This window comes from Lissotriton helveticus, chromosome 1_1 (genome assembly GCF_964261635.1).
Source record: "Lissotriton helveticus chromosome 1_1, aLisHel1.1, whole genome shotgun sequence".
Lineage (NCBI taxonomy): Eukaryota > Metazoa > Chordata > Amphibia > Caudata > Salamandridae > Lissotriton > Lissotriton helveticus.
In genome coordinates this window covers 851449330-851474832 of record NC_136057.1, presented here as the reverse complement: position 1 = coordinate 851474832, position 25503 = coordinate 851449330, and the positions used below count along the sequence as shown (strand labels likewise).

Sequence of the window (25503 nt, the reverse complement as noted above, 5' to 3'; positions counted from 1 at the left end):
GCATCAAAGAAGCTGTGGGAAGAGGGCAGTTGGGCCGACATGCTAGATGCTGTAAAAACAAAGGATACAATAGGGTTTTGGCGGCTAGTCGCGAATGGGAATCATGTAGGAAGAGTTGTTAAGGACGTCTATCTCGATGAGATGACGTGGGTCAACCACTTCTCAACCTTATACAAAAAATATGATGGGAATCCCTGCGAGACTAACGCTGAAGGACCTTGGCACACAGCCCTTACCGACCCACTTGATTTCACAATTGAAGAAACAGAGGCAGCAATAAACTCTGTGAAGAGCGGCAAGGCGCCAGGGTTAGATAAAATACCTGGGGATCTTTATAAACACGACATAAAGATATGGGCACCCTACATACATTTTTTATGCAACATGCTGTCACGTAGCAAAGATGTTCTCAATAGCTGGCGTGGAGCTGAGATTGTCCTAATTTTTAAAAAAGGCGACAGGTCGAACCCTTTGAATTATCGACCTATCAGCCTAATGGACATTCTCCAGAAAATCTATTCAAGGCATATTTTAACCCGCGTAAATGAGTGGCTAGATGACAAGATGGTCCTCACTAAGTTCCAGGCTGGGTTTAGGAGCAAAGTGAGTACCATCGATCAGGTCTTTAGGTTCTGCTGCCTTTATTGGAAATACGTTCACATTAAAAAGGGCCATTTGTATGTCGCCTTTGTAGACCTCAAGGCGGTATTCGACTTAGTACCGCGAGAACATCTTTGGAGGTCCCTTCATAATGCTGGACTACCCAATTGTCTGTTAACCCACATAGTCGAGTTGCATGCTAGGAACTTTGCCAAAGTTAGGTGGGGCCCGAATGGTGAACTCACTAAGAACATACCAATCGAGCGCAGCGTGCGTCAAGGCTGCGTCTTGGCCCCGACCCTATTTTCGCTGTTTGTGAACGATATTCCTGAATACCTAGATGGCTGCTCGAATGACTCTCCGAAATTGAATGGAGAGAGGGTGCCTGCGTTACTCTTTGTGGACGATACCATCCTTGTTTCGCAAACTAAGAAAGGTCTCCAGGCACTACTCCATTCATTCGGTGACTACTGTAACAAAAAAGGGTTAGAAATTAATGTAACAAAAACAAAATGCATGACTCTGAATCCTATTAAATCTGATAAAGGATCTTTATTTTTGAAAGGCCAAAGGCTGGAATTGGTTGAATCGTTTTCCTATCTGGGGGTCTCGCTTGATTCCTAATTCACGTGGAACCCACAGATCGAGAAAAGCATGGTAATATTTGCACAGAATACAAAACCCATTCTCCTTAAGCACAATTCGAGTACTAGTAAAGCGGTATCACCAGCTGTTGAGCTTTTTAAACATAAAGTACAACCAGCAGCTCTTTATGGCGCCGAAATTTGGGGGCCAATGTTAAAGGATGCTTTTGACATTTTGGACAATAAATTCATGCTTAGCATAGTAAGGGCCCCGAAAGGTACGCCGTTGGTTCCACTCCAACTAGATTTGGACTTCAGGAGGACCGACCATTATACTATTGTACGGCCGCTGATGTTCTGGGTCAGACTATGGCAGACCCCAGAATTGCTTGATCATAGGAATGGGCTAAAAGAGTTATTGTGCTTAGATGTATCTAATTCCAACGTTTGGCTAACACACATCAGAATGTGGTTTATTAAAATAGGCCTTCCCCATTTTTGGAAAAGTCCTGAAGGGTTGCCGCCGAATTGTAAAAATGTGGTAAAAAAGGCTTTTTGGGGCTTTATAAATAATCAAGTATTTAACAGCAATAATAGTGGGTCATTGGTTAGTACTTTTCTAGCCTTTAAGGACGCACCCATATTTGAGAGTTTTCTTGATGAAATTGAGCCCCCACTTGCAAAAACCCTTTTTATGAAATTCAGGTATGGCAACCTTATGACTAATTCAACTCTTGCACGCTGGTCTAGGAAAAATGTTAACGATATTCCAACTGTAGGAGATCTATGTACCTTGTGTGAGGGCAATCATAAGGAGGACGATATGCATGTCCTTTTCTTCTGCCCAGCATATACTCTGGCCAGAAGAAAGTGGATTAAATCCTTGTGCAATCTTTTAGGAATCAGGTCATGTATGACGGCACTTAGAATAATCAAATCCGATACATCACAGATTATTGTATTCAGTGCCAGCAGATACCTCCACTCTATTTTTTTTATTCGTAAGAAAAAAGGCCTAAAGTTGTAAAGCTATGGGACGTTGCATGTTGTTAAGAACTGATTGAGTTGGTTGAATTAGACAGCCATGCTGTAATATTTTATAATTTTTAAATGTATTAATTTTAAATATGTTAAATATCATCTATATCATAGTGTGTTAAATGGATTTGGATTGTTTTAAATGAAATGTTTATTGCTAAAATCTTTTATGGCAAAATAATGATGAAATAAAGAATAATGATGATGATGATGAATAAGGAATTTTGTGTGGACAGGTAGGAAACCAAAACTTTGCCTGTCCAAATTATGTGCTGTCACCACGTCAAGTGGCTTGAGACTCCTTTAAATGTTCTCATACCACTTAGCAAACCTATTATCCCAAATAGCACATCTGACTGTAGAGATCATCCCATCTGGAGGCCATACAATGGACATATATTGGGTATCTTCCTGGCTATACTTACCTCTAGCATTAAAGAAAGAGACCTTTCTCTTCCCCCGACGGATGGCGCACTGCTGGCCTCTTAGCAGACAGCACTTATAATAACTGAAAGTACTCTATCAGATCCACTATGGTTCTTCCATACGGAACAATGCAGGGTTAGTGACCGGAGGTTCCAAGTTTAGGTGGCAAGAAAGGAAAGTTACAGGGCATACACACTATGGACAACCTATAGGGACAATCTCTTAAATCATTTGAAGGCCTTAGTCAGGAATACCACCGTACCCCACCCAGGGATGGAATATCAGTAACTTATGCATTCTCTGAGAGGGAATGTATCATTTATCCTCCAAGAATACCCAATTTTTCCCATATTACAAAGGAAAGATTTGTGGGATTAACATTGTTCTAATCAGTGAAGCATATTCCAGTGGAACATGAAGGCAGATTAGGATGACAGAACATATTAAAGTTATACAATACACATAACAACTGGACCTCCCAACATGACCCACACAATAGGGCTTTGAATAAAGCAGGTGTTAAATACACATACTTTAATATGCTACATGACTGGTACTGCCTCTGAATAGCCTCTGTTGAAGATCTAGATCACAAAACTGTGATCTTCCTTTTATTTGTTTTGGTTCTGCCCAGCGCTGTCATCATTCTGACACGAGATATGGAAATGTCTGAGGACTATGAGTGTCTGTCCCTTCCAACTGTCTGCCAAGCTTGCACGACTTCAGGACATTTCTGACTGAGATAGCACAACCTCCTATTGGCACCAATGGCTTGCCACATTACAGTCTGTCATCAAGATCTGGATCCACCAGGAGAACGCTGGGATTGAAAAAGCAAGCCACCCACTATGTTGTCTGTTGTCCCCGTTCAGTTACAACCCATACCCACAGCTAGCATATCAGAAAGTGCACGTTGCAATGCAGACAATGCGTAAACGGCGCTTAAAAACTAAACAGACTACGCCATTGCTAGCCCCACAAATGTGCATTGATAATTGTGGGTGCTGACACATGCACTGTACCATTGCAACAAAACTGCAGTACATACAACTGTAATATGAAAGACTACTCATATGATGTAATCTGTATTAGTGATATGTATGGTTAAAAGACATGTAACTACAACAATGCAAAAATTAAGCAAATCGGTATCATATATGTAAATGCCCCCAAAAAACAATAAATTGATTAAAAAAATAAAATCAAGATCTGTATCCTCAGACATTAGACGCCTGTCACACCAACATAGGTGGAATGGTTATCTAAATTATTGCGCCTAGCAATATGTGATCACATAATATACAGATTTAGTGATTCGATAGTGCTGTTGGACCTTATTTGGAGTCTCTGCCTGGACATTGTAGGGATGTATGACGTTACAACGCACACTTTTACAACGCATACCTTTACAACGCATTTTTTACACAGCAACATCCATTACAACGCACACCATTACAACGCATGACATTACAACGAATACTTTGAAACTACCTTTACAACGCATTCCACTACAACGCATACTACATTTACAACACATACCATTACAATGCATTACATTACATTGCATATAAGGTAAGTGTTGGATAGTGTAGGGGTTAAAATTACTATTCTAACTCCAGGGGGTGCAACAGTAGGGTAAGTGTTGGATAGTGTAGGGGTTAAAATTACTATTCTAACTCCAGGGGGTGCAACAGTAGGGTAAGTGTTGGATGGTAAGTTATGCGTTGTAATGGTATGCGTTGTAATGACTGCATTGTAATGGTATGCGTTGTAGTAGTGTGCGTTGTAGTGTCATGCGTTGTAATGGTTGCGTTGTAAATTCATGCGTTGTAATGGATTTTGCGTTGTAAAAGTTTCGTTGTAATGGTAGTGCGTTGTAAAAGTTGCGTTGTAAAGGTTGTTTCCCCATTGTAGTGATTACTATACCTAAAGCTATGAGGAATATCCCACATTAGTTCACACTTGAAAATGCCCCCAAACACAATAACCTCAGGCTGGAGACTTGGTAATTGGTCATGGCTGGAGGAACAAAAGTAGTTGGGCTAATCCTAAATGACCCACATGACAGGTTGCTGACAGGTTGCTGGCTATTCCTTCCCTCCTACATCCTCCTGCACCTTCCTCTTTCAGTATACACTTTAGTGTCCCTCCTGTATCCTTGATGTTCCATGATGTTTCACCGTTGAGCTGACCCTTGCATTATGGGACATCGTGTGTGCTGAGCGACACCGTTCATCATCCCTTTCCCCCATTCCATCCAATATCACCCTACCACTACTACTGACAAGCACATTACATCAGGCGATCTAATTATAAAGTATGGTCACGAAACAGATCCATATGCCCGTATTGTGCAATAGAGCTATACTGACTCCCTATCACTACTAAGAATGCACTTTTAGCTTTTCTTATTTTAAGTCACTTAGTGAAGATCAATGTCATGATGTACTCTGCCATTATAAACAACAAAAAAGATTTTTTCGAAAAACAATTCGTAGCGTTCAATCACCATCTTGTTTTGTCTGCAAACATCGAAAGGTTCCTTGCCTGCAAACTTAAAAATGCATTTAATAATGTATGTAGTAATTGTGCAAGATCATGAATATTGCAGGAAAATAATCACTCGGAATAAAATAAATTTTATGTACCCAAATGTGCTTAAGAGTATAGATTAAGGACAGGTGTCTATATGAAAGGAGTTGATTGCACACAGATAATAGGAGGTATCTTCAATTTATCTCCTTTCACTTTACACTGATACCACATTTGTGTAGGGTGATCTGATCGACTACCTCTACACACAACTCAAAGTAAGTGGCTAAACATGGGGGCATATTTACAACATGGTGACGGAGTGCGTCGTTATCCTTCTTGGCTTAACGCCCCTGCTCCGTCACTTCAGACACGCAGGGCTACACCATATTTACAACAATATAGTGCAGCCCTGCGTTTCCCCCTGTGCTGGAGCTAAACCTAGCAGCCTAGTGCCAACGCAGGCACCCTTGCCCCTTGCACCGTAGTGCAAGGGTGTCTGCGTTGAAGGGAAGATTGTTTATGTACAGGAAGGTCTCTCTCCTCAAAATGACGTTTTGTAAATTGTATTTCTGCTGCTTAGTGCAGCACACGTAGCAGTTGCAAAACATTTTTTTTTTTGTGATTGTTCAATATGGGCAATTTGCTGCTTCTATGTGTGCTGCCTCCTATTTACGCCACCCTTGTAAATAGGAGGCAGCATCAAAATCACTGAGTGTTGCCTTGGAACACCCACCGCAACACCCATTGCCCTCCCCTTTCACGCTAAGTACAGCATGAAAGGGGCCTTATTTACAAGGCAGCGTTAACACCGCCTTGTAAATAAGGCGAAGACGCTATCGCCAAAACAACGCCACTAAAAGTGACATTATGGTGGCGATAGGGGCTTGTAAATATACCCCTTTGTGTGTATTTGGATTATATCTTGGTTGTTTTCTAATTTTGACCATTTTTTTTGTTCTCTAGGTAGAAAAAAGCTTCGCCTTTTTGAGTACCTCCACGAGTCTCTGTACGACCCTTGCATGTGCCACTGTATCCAGTGGGTGGATCAACGCAACGGAGTCTTCCAGTTCATATCCAAGAACAAGGAGACGCTGGCTGAGATCTGGGGGAAGCGGAAAGGCAACCGCAAGCCCATGACCTATCAGAAAATGGCTCGCGCCCTGAGGAATTACGGTCGGACGGGGGAGATCATGAAGATCAGAAGGAAGCTCACCTACCAGTTCAACGCGACAGTTCTGCAAAGACTCTCCCCTGCTTGTTGCTTAGGAAAAGAGTCTGTGTGCTGTCAGTACCTCCAGGTGGACTGCATGACAGACAACTGGAGCACGAACTGCAATTGCATGTGTGGCATTGAATATGAGCTCAACCAGAGCATTAATTAACGGTGCTCTTTCTTCACCCTGCGGAAGGCATGCTCCCGCTCATCTAAACATGCACATGGATTCTTACCCTTACCTGGAACTCTTTTTCCGGAAACTTATTTTAGAATGTAGAGGTCCAGGATGGGTGAGAACATTTGTAACTTTAGCCTGGACAATAGCTGCGAACGACAAAGCTGCACACGGTATACTTTGAGTTATGGGGCAAAGTGCACATTTCAGTCAGGAGCAGGTTGTGAACTGGAGAACATGGTGGCAGGACGCTGAGGACTGAGATGGGCAGATGATGGATGACAATTATGCAGTTGTCTTTTTTCTTGATTTGGGAGTGTGAGATCTCATTTTATATATGATGGACCAATCCAGCCAGTGCTGTATACTTTTAGACGTTTGGCCTATCTGCAGCTCATTAGGATCATTAGCAAGCAAATGAGCATCCACTGTAATAGTTCTTTTTATTTATATTTTTTTGACTAGACCTCAACATTGTGCAACCTGGTTTCTATCCTAAATATGTATTATTCAACTGACAACATCAACACAAATCGTTTAAAAGGAAGCTGCAGTGCCAATAAATCTACCCCTAGGGTCCCCATCCATGTCGGTGAATGCAATTCAAAGTTTCTTGCAAGTAAAGGAAGATGGGACAGTGATATTCAATTACTGGGACCCTGATTCCCAAGACCAATGATACTACCTGAGGAGAGGTAGGAGATACGCTCTTACGTGGTCAATAATGCAGCATTTAGTAGCTATTTTGGCTACATTCTCTTTCTTCAGCTTGAAGCAGTTAGAACACCATTGCATTCATCATGCTCACTATCAGCAACATCAGGGGGAAATTGGATCACCAGACTAGTCCTGCTAGAATCCGTTGTGTTTTCTCCTCTGGCATCAAGTAGAACCTGTTTTGTCATTTAAAAGTAGGTGCTAGCGCAAAAAACTCTTACCACTGCTTTTGCAATTTAGTCTCAGGCTAACATCACCCCAAAAGTGCTGTCGTTTTTAAAACACATCTTCAGATACCAATTCAGGAGTGTCAGTTTGATGTGAAGTTGTGTTCAGCGAAGAATGAATAAAGAAAATTCCTTCCTGGTGTGATATGGTGATACTTGCTCATATGTATTGTTAGCTTGATGAATGCTTGCCAGAAACTTGTTTATCAATTTGGGAAGGGAATACCCCTACCAACGCAATATATACACTCTGATTATGACACAGCACAGTTTGAAGAGAATCTCTGTTCTGCCACTGGCACAAGCAGCAGGCATGTTTCTATATGCCCACGTTAAACCAATACCAAGCTGTTTCAAGAAATCAACACGATACAATTTCCAAACCAATTTTGAAAAAGTCAGGAACAATTTAATAAGCAAACAGACACCAACCAATCAAAATATGATAAGGGGAACGGAAGATATGCATTTTAAGGCAAAAATGCCGGTTTGACACTGACAGTCAAAGTTTTTACTTTTTGACTTATTCTATTTTTGGCCTTCCAGTCCTCCAGGACGGCAATGCAAGGGGCTTAATCTGGCGAGGGTCTCTCAAACTCAAATATGTCATTCTTGAGCACCCACCAATGGTGCTTCACTGGTAGGGTAGATTTGAAACATTGCCTGGGTCAGACTTGGTAACTTTTTTCTTTCTCAAAGTGCATTAGTGAGGCAAGGCTGACCTTCACGAAGTCAAATAACTTGTTATGTGATCTCACAAAATTTTTTTTTTGCAGTAAAGAGCTCTGAGCTGAGCGAACCTCGCCAACCGAGGACTCACCCTTTCTAGAGAAGCCTCAGCACTTTTCCACGGTCCTTAGAGATGGAAAAAATCACTAAGCACCAGATTTCTCCAACTGCTGTAAAACTCAACCTAATCAGTCTAGAAGGGTCCTGCCCACAATGGTCAGCTGAGCCTTCTTCTAATTTATGTGTCCCTGTAGCAGACCACTTAACTCTTGAAGAGCAGTTCCATTCCTTTGGGGCAGAAGTCAAGAGTCCTTGGGTCTTCTTTCTTTCAGCTTTCAAGCAGAGTCATCTTTGCCCAAAATTATTTCTTCCTGGGTCCAAGAATGTACTCAAAATGTTGTGGTGAAGTGCCAGCATTATTCTATGCACTATGGAGTAACTGGAGGATTTCCTACACCCAATCCTGTCTACGTTCTTGTATAATCCCTCAACTAAAATGACCCTTGCATTCTCTCAGCTGCAGAAGCCTAATCCTTCCTTCTAGACACTCCCCAACAGAGTTAAGGCGTTCTCTCCTCTGTCAGTGTTAGAATGTGAGAATTGATTTTCTCTCCTGCTATGGACAAAGACTGTAAGTGTAGGGTTGCTCTGGGGTGAGTAGAGTACTAGCAGGGCCTTTGGAAGTTAAGACATGGCAGTAGTTGTCCCAAAAAACATGCTGCCCTACCAGGTTGGCTCAGTTAATGCTTTACGAGGTATATATATATATATTCACTGAAAAAACCATAGGTTAGAGACCATATATAGTTAGCTGGACATTTTATTGACATAAAACCAATGAAATTCCATATATAGTTAGTTGCACTAACTATATATCGCGCACCCGCAATCCACTGCTGATGATGTCACATATTACATCATTCATGACATGGTCAGTGACATCACTGATGACATCACTGATGACATCTCAAATGACATCACTGATGACATCTCAAATGACATCACTGATGACATCATCTAGTGTCTGTGTGTTTTTGTAAAGTTTAAATATGTTTTACATATTGAAGAATGAGTGGATGTATGGAAGACTGAGTGTGTGTGTGGCTGGCTGGGAGGTGTGTGACTCTGTGCATATCAATGTGTACTTGTATCAGTGATTGTATAAGAGAGTAAGTATGTGTTAGTATATGTGTGAAAAGTATGGTGTTCTGTGTTTAACTGTATAGATGAGGAAATCGAAGTGTGATTGATTCTTCACAGGACTGACTAGGTGTATGAGTGCATATGATAGTGTTGTAATAATGAGTGACTGTATGTATGAGTGATTGTATGGGTGAATGAGTGAATGTGCGTGTAGACGTAGGAATCAGTGAGTGCGTATGTAGTAACTGGTATTGGTGTGTCATGATGTCATCAGTGATGTCATTTGAGATGTCATCAGTGATGTCATTTGAAAAGTCATCAGTGATGTCATCAGTGATGTCACTGAAGTATGGTGTTCTGTGTTTAACTGTATAGATGAGGAAATGGAAGTGTGATTGATTCTTTACAGGACTGACTAGGTGTGTGAGTAACTCCATGGATGAGTGGCAGTGTGTGAGTGTCTGCATAGGTGTATGAGTGCATATGATAGTGTTGTAATAATTAGTGACTGTATGTATGAGTGATTGTATGGGTGAATAAGTGAATGTGTGTGTAGACGTAGGAATCAGTGAGTGCGTATGTAGTAACTGGTATTGGTGTGTCATGATGTCATCAGTGATGTCATTTGAGATGTCATCAGTGATGTCATCAGTGATGTCATTTGAGATGTCATCAGTGATGTCATCAGTGATGTCACTGACCATGTCATGAATGATGTAATATGTGACATCATCAGCAGTGGATTGCGGGTGCGCGATATATAGTTAGTGCAACTAACTATATATGGAATTTCATTGGTTTTATGTCAATAAAATGTCCAGCTAACTATATATGGTCTCTAACCTATGGTTTTTTCAGTGAATTTTGAAGGTTTTGTAAATGCAAATTCCTAACTATATATGGTCTATAACCTATGGTTTTTTCAGTGAATTTCATTGATTTTTTAAAAGCTAATATCTATAGCTGTAAAATATATTCTTTATTACGTGACGTATCACGTAGCCACATGAGACGCCTCATGCCGCGTCGCATAACCGTGACGTATCGGCTCAGCAGCGCAAACAAAACCCGTAACGTAAGCGTGCCGGAGCACGCTTACAGATATATATATTTTTTTTAACCTTAATTAGACAAAATCCACACGTGCACATATCTTGAGGCCTTGCAAAGGCACATCAAACAAACAGTCCCTACAATTTTGCCAAGTTTGCTGGAAATCTATTCCCTTAATTTTTTTTTTACTGTTTCTCTTGGTTTTCCCCTTGTTACGCTTACCGGGACGCTACCCGGTACGCGAACCGGACGCTCCAAAAACACAAGATGGCGGACTCCCGTTACGCTGCCGGTTAGCTGCCCGGTTCTCGTACCGGGAGGCGCCTCTACCGCGAAAAATCGCGGGGTCTTTAATATCCCCCTCATCAATCCTAGGGGGTCAGGAGGGGTTTACCTTGCCCCCTTTCCTTCATTTCCCCCTTCTTTTTTCACCACATCTTGTCTCTCGAACCTACCGAGAGACAAGATGGCGGCCGCTCCGGACTGTTTACAATGTTGACAGCTACGCTGCCGGTTAGCTGCCCGGTGAGCTGCCCGGTGAGCTGCCCGGTTCGCGTACCGGGACGCACCTCTACGGCGTAAAATCGCAGGGGGCACTTTAATATCCCCCTCATCAATCCTAGGGGGTCAGGAGTGGTCTACCTTGCCCCCTTTCCTTCATTTCCCCCTTCATTTTTCACCACATCTTGTCTCTCGATCGTACCGAGAGACAAGATTGCGGCCGCTCCGGACTGTTTAGAATGTTGACAGACACCGGAGAGCCAATCAGCTTCGCTTCGCGAAGTTCCGTTACGCGTCAGGTACGCGAACCGGGGCGCTAACCGGAGCGCTGTCACAGATATATATATTTTTTTAAACGTTAAATTCTCAAAATCCACTGGAGCACATATATTGAGACATAGCAAAGGCACGTCGGGCATACCATATCTACAATTTTGCCAAGTTTCATGTAAATCTATTCAGCCGTTCGAGCTAAAAGTGAGTCCAACCGCCCTATGGAAAAATGAATGGGAAAAACACGTTTTGGGACCCCCTTTTTTCTCAGCCCCCCCTTGACGAAACCCCCCCAAATTTTCAGGGGCTGCTCAGAAACAAAATGTGCCATTTTCCTGAAACTTTCAGCCAATTCCGTCCACAAACGCCAAAGTTATTAGACATAGAATTTTCAGAAATCCCATAGAGAAAAAATCCTAACTATATATACCCACTGGCTATCGCCAGTAGGTAATATACATATATAAACATATATAGTCTGCATATCTATATAAATATAAATGCATGCATACATATACATATATGCATACATATGCATGTTATTTACATGAAATTTTTAAAAACACTAAAAAGCCACCTCATTACAAACAGAATGGCTTTAACTTAAACGAGGGCGAGATCTATTGCATTTTCAATGCTTGTTTACTTTGGTTCTATCAAGAAGGCATTCAGATGTGTCACACATTTGCCATAAATTCTGAATGTTAGCACTCTAGTTGCTCATTAGATCACTGTAGTAAAGCTAGTGCTCACCAGGGAAGTCTGCTGCTAATCATGGTTTGCAGCCATTTTCCTGCATTTTTTATCCCGCAGACTTTCAGTCCGCATACCATTATCCCGCAAGGTCATTGACCTCGCATACCATTATCCCGCATTTTTTCAAAACGCATGTGCATTTATCGCGCATGCCTTTACAAAGAATTACGTTTTAAAGGCATGTATGGTAAATGCATTTGCGTTGTGAAAACCACGATGACGAGAGAGGTAAGTGGGTTTGTGTTAATTTTTTCGTGGGTTAGTGATAGTGTAGTGATTTGTAGTGTAGTGTTGTGTTAGTGTAGTGTAGAGTTGTGGTGGTTGTTTAGTGTAGGGTCATGCTGGGGGTAGTGTTTTAGGGTTTAGGGTTGTGTTGTAGTGTTTGCGTAGTGTAGGGTCATGCTGGGGGTAGTGTTTTAGGGTTTAGGGTAGTGTTGTAGTGTTTGCGTAGTGTAGGGTCATGCTGGGGGTAGTGTTTTAGGGTTTAGGGTTGTGTTGTATTGTTTGCGTAGTGTAGGGTCATGCTGGGGCTAGTGTTTTAGGGTTTAGGGTAGTGTTGTAGTGTTTGCGTAGTGTAGGGTCATGCTGGGCGTAGTGTTTTAGGGTTTAGGATAGTGTTGTAGTGTTTGCGTAGAGTAGGGTCATGCTGGGGGTAGTGTTTTAGGGTTTTGGGTAGCGTTGTAGTGTTTGCGTAGTGTAGGGTCATGCTGGGGTGTAGTATTTTAGGGTTTAGGGTAGTGTTGTAGTGTTTGCGTAGTGTAGGGTCATGCTGGGGGTAGTGTTTTAGGGTTTAGGGTAGTGTTGTAGTGTTTGCGTAGTGTAGGGTCATGCTGGGGGTAGTGTTTTAGGGTTTTGGGTAGTGTTGTAGTGTTTGCGTAGTGTAGGGTCATGCTGGGGGGTAGTGTTTTAGGGTTTTGGGTAGTGTTGTAGTGTTTGCGTAGTGTAGAGTCATGCTGGGGTGTAGTGTTTTAGGGTTTTGGGTAGTGTTGTAGTGTTTGCGTAGTGTAGGGTCATGCTGGGGGTAGTGTTTTAGGGTTTTGGGTAGTGTTGTAGTGTTTGCGTAGTGTAGGGTCATGCTGGGGGTAGTGTTTTTTACGGTTTTGGGTAGTGTTGTAGTGTTTGCGTAGTGTAGGGTCATGCTGGGGGGTAGTGTTTTAGGGTTTTGGGTAGTGTTGTAGTGTTTGCGTAGTGTAGGGTCATGCTGGGGGTAGTGTTTTAGGGTTTTGGGTAGTGTTGTAGTGTTTGCGTAGTGTAGGGTCATGCTGGGGGTAGTGTTTTAGGGTTTAGGGTAGTGTTGTAGTGTTTGCGTAGTGTAGGGTCATGCTGGGGGTAGTGTTTTAGGGTTTAGGGTAGTGTTGTAGTGTTTGCGTAGTGTGGGTCATGCTGGGGGTAGTGTTTTAGGGTTTGGGTAGTGTTGTAGTGTTTGCGTAGTGTAGGGTCATGCTGGGGGTAGTGTTTTAGGGTTTAGGGTAGTGTTGTAGTGTTTGCGTAGTGTAGGGTCATGCTGGGGGTAGTGTTTTAGGGTTTAGGGTAGTGTTGTAGTGTTTGCGTAGTGTAGGGTCATGCTGGGGTGTAGTGTTTTAGGGTTTTGGGTAGTGTTGTAGTGTTTGCGTAGTGTAGGGTCATGCTGGGGGTAGTGTTTTAGGGTTTAGGGTAGTGTTGTAGTGTTTGCGTAGTGTAGGGTCATGCTGGGGTGTAGTGTTTTAGGGTTTTGGGTAGTGTTGTAGTGTTTGCGTAGTGTAGGGTCATGCTGGGGGTAGTGTTTTAGGGTTTAGGGTAGTGTTGTAGTGTTTGCGTAGTGTAGGGTCATGCTGGGGGTAGTGTTTTAGGGTTTAGGGTTGTGTTGTAGTGTTTGCGTAGTGTAGGGTCATGCTGGGGGTAGTGTTTTAGGGTTTAGGGTTGTGTTGTAGTGTTTGTGTAGTGTAGGGTCATGCTGGGGGTAGTGTTTTAGGGTTTAGGGTAGTGTTGTAGTGTTTGCATAGTGTAGGGTCATGCTGGGGTGTAGTGTTTTAGGGTTTTGGGTAGTGTTGTAGTGTTTGCATAGTGTAGGGTCATGCTGGGGGTAGTGTTTTAGGGTTTAGGGTAGTGTTGTAGTGTTTGTGTAGTGTAGGGTCATGCTGGGGGTAGTGTTTTAGGGTTTAGGGTAGTGTTGTACTGTTTGTGTAGTGTAGGGTCATGCTGGGGGTAGTGTTTTAGGGTTTAGGGTAGTTTAGTTGTTTAGTGTATGCTAAAGGCATATTCGTTCTAAAAGTTTTCGTTATTTTAATTTGCGGCCTAATAGTACATGCGGGATTTTTTTTGCGGACTGATGGTATGCGGGATTTCGTCATATATTCGCTAATCATACTTTCTATGGCAAAATGAACCCCCTCATTTTGTTCCTTTTTAAATTAAATGTTTTAAGAGTTACCACTTTATTCCAATCAAGATGGCTTCAGGTGTGCCATACCTTTGTAATAAGTAGGACTGTTAGCACTCTAGTTGTTCTTTAGAACACTCTGGGACATTCTGTCATTGGGCTATTGTTGGGCTACATCTGGCTGATATTTGGGCTACATTTGTTTTTTTTGTCTCTGGTGGCCATCTTTGGGCTACATTGGGCTACATTGGGCTACATTGGGCTACATTTGGGCTCCAACATATATATAGCCCAATGTAGCCCAATATATATTTTTCAAAGTTAATTTTCGTAAAAACCACTGGAGCCTATATCTTGAGACATAGCAAAGGCACATCAGGCTACCAGTCCCTACAATTTTGCCAAGTTTGGTGTAAATCCATTCAGCCGTTCAGGCTAAAAGTGAGGCCAACCGCCCTATGGAAAATTGCATGGGAAAAACACGTTTTGGGACCCCCCTTTTTTCTCGGCCCCCCCTTGACGAAACCCCCCCAAATTTTCAGGGGCTGCTCAGAAACAAAATGTTCCATTTTCCTGAAAATTTCAGCCAATTCTGTCCCCAAACGCCAAAGTTATTCGACATAGAATTTTCAAAAATCCTAACTATATATACCTACTGGCTATCGCCAGTAGGTATATATATACATATATATAAATAAATTGTGCAGCATACATTTAAAGTGCTATATTTTGTACAGTCAATATTTTTATATTTTGCAGCTCAGTCACTTTTTTGTAACACATTAGGTGTGTGGTAAAAGTGACTGTCCCCTCATGAAAAAAATCTATTTTTGAATATGGCGATGGTTATGAAATACTTCATACCAGGAACTGCATTATATGAATTCTGTATGGGGGAAAAAGGCCCTGTGATAAAGAATCACATAAAGAAATTTCCAGTGGTGCTAGGGGACCAGCAATGTTGCTGAATGAATACATAAACAAGTGTTTGCATTGAATACTATAATTCATGTTTTTTTCTTGGAACATCCAGCTGCTTCTGTCAGAGACCATGCTCCGGAAGGCCAGAGGGAGATAGCCTCTTGGCTGCACCTCCACAAGATGGAGGCCATTGCAGTGGAAAACCCATCCTTCCATCAGTAATAGTTGTATACTTACTGCCCTTTCCCTACCCTCTGTAACTATTGCCCGCTAATGGCATCTAGCAACACAGAGCCAAAAAACAACAATCACTCATTCCCTACCTCAGAACTTCTTTTCTTACCTGACTAGAAAAAGTGATGACTGCTACCTCCCTCAATTGATCTAATACTTGAAAGCAGGGTTCTCCAAAGGTTTTGAGTAGCCAACTGCTAACAGGAAAATACATGACAGGAAAAACAAGTTTCACCTGTTATGAAGGATGCTGGTGAACTAGCCAAAAGATTCTCATTCTGCATCACAGGCAACTAGGCTAATAGAAACCAGAGAGTGAGCTCTCATGATAAAGCAACAACTTCCAATGTACTGTAGATTTATTTACTAAGGTAAGCATTAAGAAGTCTTCAAGTCACAGAGGACTCAGAAGAAGGTTACTTCAGTAGAATCTATTCAGCATATATTGTGTACACTACCTATTCTTGCCCAACCATTGTTCTAATTTATTCCTTGCAGTATTATTCCCCTTCTTGCTTTGGTATAACTTGAAGGGTGGCAAGTGCAATTTTTGGTAACCTCCTTCAGAAAGGAAAATTAAGTAAAGTAGTTATCTCAGCGACATGTGTATGGTAAGCATTGATCCAGAATGATAACGCAAACATTATATATCAATATATCAAGTTTAGTTTACCTGTAAAGATCCACATACACCGATCATCATTATTTGGTATGCATTGGTGCTAGTTACTTGTTTCAAGTGTGATTTCCATTTACCTATGTGTTTCTCTTTACAATAGAAGCAATACAAAATACAGTGCAGTACAGTCTTTAAAACCTTGACTGGTGAGGGGCTTGGCTTGACGGGCTGAGATGGTGGTCACTCCTTGCCAGAACTCCTGACAAGTCGGGCTCGCTTCTGCCCCACTCTTGGTGCTGACAGGGTGAGGGCACTACAAACTGCCTTCCCGCCCCTTTTTTTGTGACGAGGGTGTCCGCTGAATATGACATTGCCACTCTGACCCCTTTCTACCATCAATGGTGGCCGCCGGCCTGACATAGCACTGCGGATTAACGTGGCTACATTGAGAATATGGAGCCGTGTATAATAGGAACAACCTGCCATGGTCCCTCACCCCTGTTTCTGAGCCACAGATACACCAGAGAAGAGGCTGGCCCAGTGACCCCGAAGTGTTCACTCATCCTACTCTTCTTCCTGGACCCCAGGACTTGGTGACAGGCCACCGACCAGCAGTCATCTTTAAGTGAAGCATGCTGTTGCCCCTCCCACCTCTGCAGTGGGAGCATCTGCTGGAGTACAACTTAACCTGGGAGGCCTCCCCTGAGTGGATACGGGCTGTATCTTTCCCCTGCAGTCCAGAACTGGTGACATCAACCGGTGTGACGACCGCACAGCTCCAATAAGGTCAGTGGGAGCTGTACCCAGCAGAGAGGATCAGTGGGAGAGCCTGAGGCGCAATGAGGGAGGGGCCGACCTGCAGCCCTAACAGTTGTATCTGCTCTGTTTTTGCCACCCTGAGGCCTAGTGACACAGATGGTGGGGTGGACCGCTGCCATTTTCAGTGACCCCCTCACAGCCCGAATTTCGACCTGGGTGGGATAGTACCTTCTCCACCTCATCCTGAGGGGGGTGTCACAGAAACACTTGGGAGGGCTCTAGTCCATGACTCTCTCCGGGGGCAGCGAGAAAACGCATGCCTACTGTGATATGATACGGCCCAAATACTGAAGCAGCTGCTTCTATTGTCCGAAGCCCGCAACACCATATCCTCTTCCCAGTTAATAGGCAGATGCCCAGGAAGTGCTCTGCAGATGGGAAGCTTGTGAATGGAGGATGACTGCTGGGCACTGGGGACAGACCAGCAGGAGCTGGTGGAGAAGGCTGAACTGCTCCCTCTCTCTACGAGATTGCCATTCGGGGCCTGGACCCATCTGTGGTACTGCCGGGGAGAAATCGTGAGTACTCAAGCGCAGCTGCTCGTGCTTCCCAAGTAAGCCTGGTGGAGCATGTGGGCTGACAGTGGCCACACCTTGCAGAAGGTTGCTTGTGGAAGGTCCTGGTAGTGTGGCCCACGTAGACCTGACGTCTCACTTGGCTGCCCAACTGGACGGCTTCCCCTCCTGGACCCCCCTCCCTCCCCCCCCCCCCCAGATCAAGGGCTGCGACAAGCCCACTGCAGCACAGGGACAGCATAAGATCGACAAATACATGTCTGGAGCCCAAGGACCTCCCCACATGTCCTCTCTCCTTCAGAAGAAACTGGAGCTATTCTGCTGGCAATTCAATCTTCACTGCACCGCTCTTGGATCCAAATTTGGGGAGGGAGGGGTGGAGGTCTCCCTTCTGTGCCACGACCTCTGCAATGTGGCAAAATCAGAGGTTGAAGGCAACTCTCAACAACGAAAGATACCGTGAGCAAACTTCAATCCACAGTCTCTGCACTGTCTGCAACATCAAAGCTCATAGAAGAGAAAACTGAGGATGCTGAAAACTGGCCCAGACTTTGCAACCTGCGCTTTATGGACTTCCCGGAGGACACCGAAAGCTCAACCCCAGAGACCTTCCTGGAGAATTGAATTACCTGCTGGGTTTGATCATCTCACCTATCCACTTGCTTTGTAGTTGAGTGAACAGATAGATCCCTGGTGCAGAGGCCTTCCCCCAGGGGTGCCATCTGCCTGATCATTTCTAAAATCCTTAATTACTGGGACCAGGACAAGATCCTTCAGAAAGCTTGGAAAGCAAAAGAGGTTACCTACCAATCACAGGATATCATGATTTTCCCAGACTACACCTGTTATGTGCAACGACTCCGGAAATCACTTGAAGTGGTTAAATTGGAACTTTCGGACAAGGAAACTGCAATTCATGCTGTAATTCCTAGCAAGACTCAAGGTAATCCACAACTCTAAGACGGTTTTCTTTGACACCCAGAGTCTGTGTGAAAGTGGGCAACAGAAAGTCAACCCATGCTATGCAACCACCTCCCACCTGGGGTTTGATCATGGTGTGGGACCTCCTCCCCCTGAACTGTACCGGGTCCCCACTAGGCACTAGAAATCACAAAAATGCTGTTGCTGAGCATCAACAGCCACCTCGTGCTCTGACTCTGAAGGCCCTCGCTCAGACCAAAAGCTCCATCACTCACAGAAAGACCCCAAAGGCACTCACCAACTAACAATCTAGACCAAATCCTCCTCTGGGCATAACAGACACTGCCTGAAGTCTCTCGAGACCAACATGTTCAAGGTCCCTATCGGCACACCTGTAACCTTCTTGCATGGCTGGTCACTGCTGACCTGAGTGGGGAGCACTCACCTAGACTTACTTCTCAGTTTAAACTAGTTTTTTGGGGGGGTTTAAGGAGGCTCATGCGCCTAAGGGGAATTGTAGGGGAATGATTGTTATGTTAGCTGAGTTCCGCTTTATCGAGTTGCAGTTTTGTTTGGTCTACATGTCCAAAACATCTGCCACAGTACCTACAGTCTTCCCACCTTAAGCTCAGAGGACGCAACACCACTATTAGAGGACCCACAGTGCAGGCCATGTTGGCCTTGCATAACATTTCCTCCCCCCTGATATGGGCTTTGTTATCTTAATGACATAGAATATTAATAGCATTGACAGCCAAATTAATTGAGGGGTGGTGCTCGATTTCGCTAAATGCCACGGCTTGCTGTTTTGCTACTGCAGGAAATCCATCTGTTGGACTAATTGCCCTTTCCTGGCCCACTATGGATATGATAGAGTCTACCATCCAGGATACCAATGAGGATCTAGGGAAGCTGTGGTGCTCCTCCATAAGGCCCTTTCCCTGATTGTCTCCCACTTGAGGCTAGAACCTTTAGGACAGTATGGTGTGGTTGAGGACACCCTAGAAAGATGTATACTCCTTTTTATTAGCAAATATGTCCCGCCCACCTTGATTTGCTCTACGATGTATGACCTGAAGGTAGACTTTCTTCACTTTTTGTACAGTATTACATGTATTGGGTGGGGAACAGCCTTTAAAATGAGGTAAATACATCACCTTTGCCTCTGATTTCTTAGCAGGCATATTTTTACAGCGATTATGCATTTACATCGCATGCCAATACCACGCAGTTAAGTTAAGTTAGGGGGGGTCTCCCCCTACAAATAGATTGATTTTAAAAGTAAAAACAATGCGTGGTATCGGCATGCGATGTAAATGCATGATCGCGGTAAAAACATCTGCACTAAAAAAATGCAAGGCAAAGGCATGCAATGTATTCACCAGCATTGTACTGTCGTACAACCATTGGGGAGACTTTAACAACATCAGGACCTCCACACTAGATTCCATGGGACTTGGGACTATCCAATGTAGAGTGGTCAGAGGTCTGCAGTGCCGAACAGAGAGTCTGGGACTCTGTGATGCCTGGAGGGTACAGGCATGCACTCACCTCTCCACAGCACACAACTCACTATCCTGCATTGATTTGATATTACTCTTCTCAATTGACTTCACACACACAGCAGGCTCCCACATACTACCTCACATAATTTCTGACCAGGCCCAAGTAACCCTAGTCTTTGGTCACCAGAGGGAGAGATCCGGAACAATGTGGCCGCTCAATGCAGGGCACCTGCAGCAACGTGAATTTAGAGGTTTTCTCGCTCAAGAAACAGGCAATTCCTACAAACTAAACTGAGACACAGTTGATTCTCCAGTGTTGTGGGTAGCAGCTAAGGCCACCTTATGTGAAATTGCACATTCCTATTTAAAAGGGAAGGAATGGACCAAACTGCAACAAATGATCAATCTAGAACTTAATATCCTTACGCTAGAAAGAATTGGCTATGCTGAAATGACTGAATCCAAGCACAAACACCTGGCTTTAGAGAATCACTTCGATAACTGGCACTCGAGGAGGCCCACCAATGCTTGCTGGCATGGACGAACAGGGTCTACGATTGGGGACATAAATTGAGGAAGCAGCTCTACTAACTGGCGACAAAAGACCTCACCTCCTGGATAGTGCCTTTGATTATGACCGAGGTCGGCACAGTAGCAGAGACAGCCACCGATATTGCGGCACCATTTGTGGCATACTATTGTAATCTTTGTGCTCCACGTATGCTGCCCCTTAGCATCCTCTCGAGCACTAGCAGCCGACATCCCGATGCTGAGGATAAGCAGAGATGACAAGGCCGAACTGGACGTTACCATTACGACAGAGGAGATCACTATGGCACTTCGCGACATGAACTTGGGGAACACCCCAGGCTGCTTCCCTATGGAATAATATTGAAACTTCCAGTCCCACTTGATCCCACACCTCCTTTATTTATATCAAGAAGTGTATGGCAAATCATAATTTTCCCCAGAGCTTGATTTAGTTACCATAGTGGTCTTGTTGAAACGAGCCCGACCACCAGAACAATGTGTGTCTTACCACCCAATATCCATCATCAACTCAAAAATAAATATATGCCAAAATATTGGCCAACCAACTGATTAAAACCCTGCCACCATCAATCCATCCAAATCACTGTGGATTTATGCTCAACAGTAGCACCAGGCAATGTCTCCTTAGGCTACATGTGGCCCTGATCCACCTCTCCTTGCTTAGCGATCACACAGCACTCCTCGTCCTAAATTTTGAGAAGGCCATTGACTCTGTCAATTGATCATTTCTCAATGAAGTGATGTAAAAGATGGGGTTGGACCCAAAATTTGGATTGTTCATCAAAGTATAATATATTCACATCCTCAAGCCCAAGCCTCAGTTAACGGCATCCTCTTTGCCCCCTTTGCAATAGGCCACGGCCCCCTCCAAGGCTGCCCGCTATCCCCTATCCTCTGTACTCTGACCATAGAACCTTTGGCTGCCTGAATACGTTGCGACGTGCAGACATTGGGATTCAATTTGGGTGTTGTGACAGAGGACCCCATTACTCTATATGCGAACAATGGCCTTATCTTCATTTCATGACCATCCCTGATGGTTCCAGTACTGCTTCAGATACTTACACTATACAGAGAGGCATCGGGTTGACTACTAAATGGACCAAATAAGTCCTCGTCCCCCTGAGGAGAGACGAGGAAAAAGTGATAACATGGTGGCCACACCTCAAAACCTGCAGACTCAGCTTTTGCTTAGGGTTCCGCATACCTCTTTTACCCAAACTAATCTAGAACCTTAATCTGAAGCCTCTTATGACCCAGCTTACAGCAGACATAGATGGGCATGACTCCCTTTCAATATGTCATTTAACCATATTCAAGATGAATGCGCTACCCCATCTCTTGTACACCCTACAGAATTAAGCACTACTGATTCCTTACGCCTGGATTCATACCCTAATTGCCTAGATAAACACCTTCTTTTGGCTTAACCGTCCCTCCAGGATCACATACGTGCGATACTATGAGCAAAGATACATTGACCATCTACTCCATTTTATATAAATTACTTCATTTTCTGTGCTCTCACGCAGTTGCAGGGTGCAGAGGGGATGTTTTTGCTCTCAACCTGTTATCGCTCTTCACTGTGCAATGTAAACTGGAACATACTGTGTGGGATACGCATGATCACAGGGTTGAGATTGTTTTTGTCAGAGAAATGTGAGGAATGTACAGCTCTGCCTCGAAGTAATCACGGTGGCCTTGATGCAGACAGGTACGGCAAGCCTTTATTTTGCAACAGAACCAAGAGGAAAAGGTTTCTAAAAATCTCTCTATGGGTTGAGGAAAATGTATTAAAGACAGGGAATCTTGGCTCTCAGAGAGGAGCACGCTATGGAGCAGACGTGTTTCCACAGGGAACATTTGTCCCAATCGATACTTCTGACTGACTGTGAGGGCTACCCAGTCGGGTTTGCCAGAATGTTGAAAGACACTCTTTCGGTGATGTATTTTAAAAAAAAATACTTTGTGTGTATATGCTATAAGTTTCATTACTTCATGTGTATATTTCATAATTTTTTCTGCTGTGTACACATGCTCTTTATATTTGACTTCTTTCACTTGACATCTGGAAAGGTACATTGCAAAATATATTTTGTCTTCCTTTTAAATATTAGAGGTACGCTTTATGGAAACCCCATCTCTTTGCACCTTCCAGAGCCGACCCGTTTAGTCCTTCTTTCATGGCATTCAGCATTATGGTGGACTGGCTGGGACAAGCAGATCTGTGGTGATGTGAGCCTGGAAAGCTGTGCCGTCATGGAACTCCAGACCCTCTGGGATTCCAGGACGGGAAATTGTCTCTGGACCCCTGTAAAGGAAACATGAAGCTACTCTGAATAAACCACTAAACCCACAGAAAACGTGTCGGAGTTTACTTCAATAACTTGGCGACGAGTGGGCAAAGGAGAAGATGTACACAAGTGAAATGGAAAAATGAATTAAAGAACTAAACGAAAATGGAAACAAAATGGGAAACGACAGGGGCCAGAGAATCAACAGACAAGAAAGCACCATAACTTCGAGATAATCTCCAGGGTAATGAAAAAATTGCTACACATTAAGAGGTAAGAGACTTTCCTTTAATTTATTTACTTGTTTGGCCTGTGGCGGAACCAACGACTACAGCGCGAGGCAACAGGCGCAAGCAACCAAGCAGTACACATGCGCAGCGCATGATTGACTTTATTGACGCGATTCATGTTTTGAATTGCTCGTGCTCACTTTCACTCGCGCACTCAAGTGAATTATAATGGAACCCCTACCGTTTGAAGCTTGGTGGCATCCATACTGACTGCAACTTCCAGCGCTGACGAGCTCAGTCCTTTCAGCCTTATGTTTCTGTCTCACACTCTTGAGACATATTGAATTCTGGGAAAAAATGAAGAGACGAAGCAAAGTCCATTAGCAGAGAAAGAGGACTGATGCTTTTCACAACCAAATTGTTTCACTCAAAGCATAGCTCAATACCTTTCTACATTGTCAAAGAAATTTCCTCAACTGAAATCTGCACACTTCTGTGCAATAAAAACACATAGGTGTCCTGCAAATACATTCTTATTACTCCTGGTTTTCAAGTTATTTAATTTAGTGTTTTCACAATAAAGTGCAGATCACAGTGATTTGCATGCTTTATCTTTCTGGTTTTCAAGCTACTTAATTTTGTGTGTTCACAATAAAGTGTAGATCACAGCAATTTGCACGCTTTATTTTTCTTTACAACACATTCTTCACAGCTTTTCTTTTTTATAAAATTGACAACATTTTTCTTTAACATTATATCAATATGCAGAGCGTTCAAGTGCCAGCTCCGTTTCTAAAAGAACCTGGAGAAGCACCTTTGGAGTGGAACTTGTGGCTAAGGTCTTTCAAAACTTACCTAGTAGCAATTGATGCTCCGAAATTCAGACCAGAAAGATGTAAAAGTTTAATGTATTACCACTTAGGCATAGAAGGATAGAATGTGTATGACCACTTACCTGAACATGTTCCTGCGGAAGACGAAGATTTAGACAAATTTGAGACAGCAGTTGCACAAATTGACAAGTACTTTTCAAAAACTAAAAATATGGTCGTACATAGGTACAAATTTTTCCCGAGAATGCAGCAACCCAATGAAAGTATAAACACTTATGTTACAGCACTAAAAATGTTAGCTTCCAAATGTGAGTTTGATCATTTTACTGCAGAATTAATACATGATCAATTAGTGGCTAGATGCCACTCTAAAAAATACAAGAAAGGTTGCCTGAATGTAAAAACCCAACATTAGATATTTATTTATTATTTATTTATTTAGCGATTTATAAAGCGCCTGGTGACCCGAAGGCATCCCCGCGCTATGAAAGACTTGTAATGACCAGGGGGGGAGAGGAAGTCCTATTTGGGAAAAAGGAAAGTTTTCAGTTCTTTACGGAACCGAAGGTGGCAGGGTTCCAGACGCAAACAGCGTGGAAGTGAGTTCCAGCCAGAGGACGCCTTTACTGCGAAGCGTTGGCCACCAGTGCGCACCTTCCTGAATCTCGGGACATTGGCCAGACGCTCATTGTCAGAGCGCAGGAGTCTGGGAGCCTTATAAGGAGTGACCAGATAAAGCTATAGATGTAGCTAAAAGTATCGAAGTTTCCCCGATTGATGCAAAATTGCTTGAGGAATCCCAAGCAAAGTCCACAATTTCAAGTGCAGTAGTTAATAAACCAATCACCAATGGTTTCTCAGGAAACACAAGATTGAAAACATTTTCTAGACCAAATAATTTTCCACAACAGTTTCATAGAGTGTACTGTTATAGGTGTGGTTCTCCATCACATGTTTCTTCTTTCAAGTTATCTCCAGTACTGGGTCAACAATGTAAGCAATGTGGAAAATTAGGTAATTTCCTAAAAGTGTGTAAAGCAGGGAGAGCAACAAATGTTCGCTATGTCCTGAATGAACATGATGGAGATTTTGAAGAAGAAAACTATGAAGAGAGCAGAGAATTACTTTTATGTTAATACCAATGATGAAAAACTGATTGTTAAACCATATCTTAATGTTTTCATTGAAGGTCACACAATCCAACTATTAGTTGACACTGGCGTATGCATAACTATCATTTCCTACAATCTTTTTGAGAAGTATTGGTATGGCAAATCCTTAATTGCACCAGATATTCTAACCGCAGCATTTGAAGGCAGCAGAGTGGATCTTATTGGTTTCTTTTGGGCTGATATCAAAATCTCAGATCAATCAATTACAGGCAAAGTATATGTTGCAAGAAAGGGAATCAATGTTTTAGGCCTAATTCACCAAGCAGAGTTTGGTATTACAATAAGACCAGGTTTGGAACATCCTATTTCATTTGAGGAAAAGAGATTAGGATCTGTGTGCAACAGTAAAAACTTATTGGATGGAAAATTGTGTAATGTCTTTAAAGACAAGTTAGGAGAAATATCAGACTTTGTTTATTCCATCAAAGTTAAACATGATGTTTCACCAGTCAAACACAAACTGCATAACATTCCATTGAGTGTAAGGGGAGATCTCTCTATGATGCTCAAAGATATGTGTGCACAAGGCATCATTGATAAAACAGAAGCAACCGTA

At 43.1% G+C, this 25503-nt stretch overlaps 1 protein-coding gene across 2 annotated transcripts in view; it reads left to right on the top strand.

Moving 5' to 3' along the window:
* SPIC (Spi-C transcription factor) overlaps positions 1 to 7878 on the top strand; it is a 68783-nt gene extending 60905 nt beyond the window's left edge. For both annotated transcript variants that reach the window (XM_078655853.1, XM_078655844.1), the window contains one exon: positions 6147 to 7878. In XM_078655853.1, coding sequence (XP_078511979.1) covers positions 6147 to 6565 — 419 coding nt within the window. In that variant the 3' untranslated portion in view covers positions 6566 to 7878. The remainder of the gene's footprint in view (positions 1 to 6146) is intronic.
* Positions 7879 to 25503: the final 17625 nt, after the last annotated feature.